The following is a 3183-nucleotide window of genomic DNA, read 5'->3' on the forward strand; positions in this document are numbered from 1 at the left end:
GACATCAGGAGATCAGCAATTAAAACATTGATGATAAACATATCTTGCTGAAGAGCTGTTCTTTTTGCTTTTTGGACTATATCTACCATGTTTAATTATTACTTTAGTGCTTTCCTATGCATGTGTTAAAACGTTATAGTACAATAAAATAACAAACCTCTATGGAACAAATATATAAGCAACATGCCTAAAAACGTCATTAAAAAAGACGATAAAACAACAAAATCACACATTTTCAAGCTTCAGAAAAAGTATTTCCATTTAACGCCTCTCACTTGGTAGAACAGGTAACAAAGTGCTAGTAACGCACGTATACTGTCATACTGATAAAAATATAAGCTGCTCTCGATAAGCGCGTCAGCCAAATGTGAATTTAAAAGCAGGATTATTGACAATTACAGATGTCTTAACTGTGGTTGTAGTCTTCGTTATAGTTGCTAGATGGCGCTACGTGGTCATATAATAAAATCGTTTCCGGAAATCTTAATGTGGGTTCAAATTGGCTCAGTCGGGGGCTTTGCTAAGTTTTTAGGATGATTCGGTTTTTTATCTCCTTCATCTCATTAAGTATTTGAGAACATTTGGCGATGCGAAATTATAAACTGGACGTTCTGGCAATGTATTCGGATTTTTAAAAGCTTGCTTTTTGTTTTCGCATTGGGTTACTGACTTAAAATATTCGCCTAAATAAATACAACGCTCAAAGGGCACATGAGTGAAGCGAGACCTATGAGTGTGTTTACTTGTACGACACGTCCTCGGTCAACTGTTATATTGTATTATCTAGCACTTAAGAACCCATTAGAAATGGGAAATTAATATTGACAAAGATTTAGCTGTATACGAATAACCATAGATACACGTGTACATGTTCCTAAATTTAACACCCGTTTAAGACAGAACGCTTTTTGATTTTTTTCTCACGTTAGGGTGGATGATACCTGACTCGTGGCCATTCCCTTTTATATACTCCTCCAGAAACCTGCCCTGTCTGAATAGGCCTAGGTTTAACCCGTTGTCAGGTAAGAACTGTAGCTTAATAACAAATCAATTAATGCCAAATACATTTAAAAAGTAGTGCGTAAAAATGACATCAAGACAAATGCAAACTATTTTCATACAAATTTATTAGTCTTCCAAAAAGAAGAATATTGTGAATGCATTCAACATATCTTTGGCATCAACATTAGAAAAGATACCGCAAATATAAAAATGCAATGAACGGACTTCAACAATACAAATAGTTTCAATATGAACTTCTCTCCCTTTTGAGCTATACAAATATAGTGCATAAATCTCTTCTTAAAACATCTCCATACAAAAAAAAAAAAAAAAAAAGTGTGAAACGTTTAGTGAACGGTTAAATGTCTTTAAGAGTTTTGTCTCTACCAAGGCCGCCAAACGGAGTCGGAGGTGACTGATGGTGCGCCTGGAGATACTGCCGCTGGAATGGGTGTACTGGCATTGTTGGCATACACTGGGATTACAGGACCATTTGGGGCAAATGCAGCGTTGGGGATTAAAAATGCGAACTGTCCATCTGTTGCCGGTACAAGTTGGAAGCCTCCGTATACTTTAGTTGCTTCGGGTGACAAGTTGGAAGAGGACCCACTTTTGCAGGGTACTCCGCTGAGAGGCAGTACACTGGCTTGAGGAGTTGCGCTAGGGATCGGAACCATAGGCTGAGCGAAAGTTGGGTGCGGGGGGCCAGCAGCTATTTGGTGCTGTGTGGGATAGTTCATGGCGTTGATCTGCGTCATGCAGTTGGCCAAGTGACCCAGCAGCCGTGTCCTGACCTCGGTGTTAACCCCTTCACAGGTGGACAGGAATCGGGTAACTTCATTCATACATTCACTGAATCCGGCTCTGTATTTTCCAAGAACGGTGGGATCTGTGTTCAAAGCAGCTGTTGAAGTGAATTGGAGTGCGATTAGTCAACCGAACAAGCGTTTGCGCGCACGTTAAAACCTAGGCTTTTGGTATAAAAATATGGCAGGCCCACCTTATTTCAGCGTGGATAAAAGCTGAAAGTTAACAATTAGCTATCCAGACAACAGGATCTAGTACTGTGTTCAAAACCGCAAGCGAGTGGAAGATTGCCTGAAGTAATGTCATAACACCTAATTAGTGACTAGAAGCGAGGACTTACCAGTCATTTGCGCACGCTGCATGTTTCTGAGGTGCTTCACAGTCATCTCCAGGATATCCGCCTTCTCAAGTTTCGAGTGTCTAGAGCTCTGTGTGAATTTAACATCGAAGACGATCAGTATATGAGAAGCTCTGCATCAACTTCGCTGCCTATATACGTTGTAAGACGTATTCACGCGCATATAGGCCTATTTTTCTAGTAGGCTACCAATAATTGTGTGCCATTCCCGGATACTTACATCTTTTTTCAAAGCATCCAAGATTAGCGTTTTCAGCTGTCCCAAGCTTTCGTTTATTCTGGCTCGTCTTCTTTTCTCCATAATTGGTTTAGACGACTAGAAGCAAAAGAAGCGTGTCAAATTGAGTTTTCGATATTTCGACTGGTGTCCGACTGTTGAGGCACGAACAAAACACAAAATGATTAAACATACCTTTCTATGTTCTGAGGCTGTCTTGGGTTTATCAGGTGTTGTGTTCATGCTTGCCGGGGTTGCGGCAACCGGGGAAGATGAGTTTTTTTCCATCATGTCAGCAGGCATTTTTTTTGTTTGTTTGTTTTGTTTAAAATTATCCTCAAAAACTTGTAAGAAAAAAATCCTCCGTGAGTGCTCTTTGACAGCCGTGAGGGCTACGAGTGTGCGCTTTAGAATTCCACACTGCGAAATAAAAATCCCGTCGAAGCGTCCTGAGTTTAACAGTTGTGGTAATGATGTCACAGCCTCTGATTTCGCCGTTTGCCAACGGATGTAGCGACTGCCTGCCTGCGCCTCGCGTTGGTCTTATTTATATCTCAGACTGCACGCGAACGGCTCGTGTGAAACTTCCCAAACTTTCTTTCCCACAGTAACTTTCTACCAATCAGCGTGAGGGACACGCGGCCCGGAGGGAGGATGGCTCGTGGTCGGCGCCACTCCATTGGTTGTTTGGCGTTTGAGCGGGTGGCCAATGGCGCACGGTCGGGTTTAGGGCACAACCGAGACTGCCTTCAATCATTCCGTTTACATATTAACACTTAAAACCCAACCACCCAGCAGA

The 3183-nt window shown here is 41.7% G+C and overlaps 1 protein-coding gene across 1 annotated transcript; it reads right to left on the bottom strand.

The window, feature by feature from the left end:
• Nucleotides 1-1109: 1109 nt before the first annotated feature.
• her6 (hairy-related 6) lies at nucleotides 1110-2913 on the bottom strand. Its single transcript, XM_026998838.2, has 4 exons — nucleotides 2580-2913; nucleotides 2388-2483; nucleotides 2150-2237; nucleotides 1110-1906 (listed from the first exon to the last, which is right to left on the bottom strand). Exons 1-4 carry the CDS (start codon nucleotides 2685-2687, stop codon nucleotides 1386-1388), a joined length of 813 nt encoding a protein of 270 aa, XP_026854639.1. The 5' UTR covers nucleotides 2688-2913; the 3' UTR covers nucleotides 1110-1385.
• Nucleotides 2914-3183: the final 270 nt, after the last annotated feature.

Source organism: Electrophorus electricus, chromosome 3 (assembly GCF_013358815.1).
Source record: "Electrophorus electricus isolate fEleEle1 chromosome 3, fEleEle1.pri, whole genome shotgun sequence".
NCBI lineage: Eukaryota > Metazoa > Chordata > Actinopteri > Gymnotiformes > Gymnotidae > Electrophorus > Electrophorus electricus.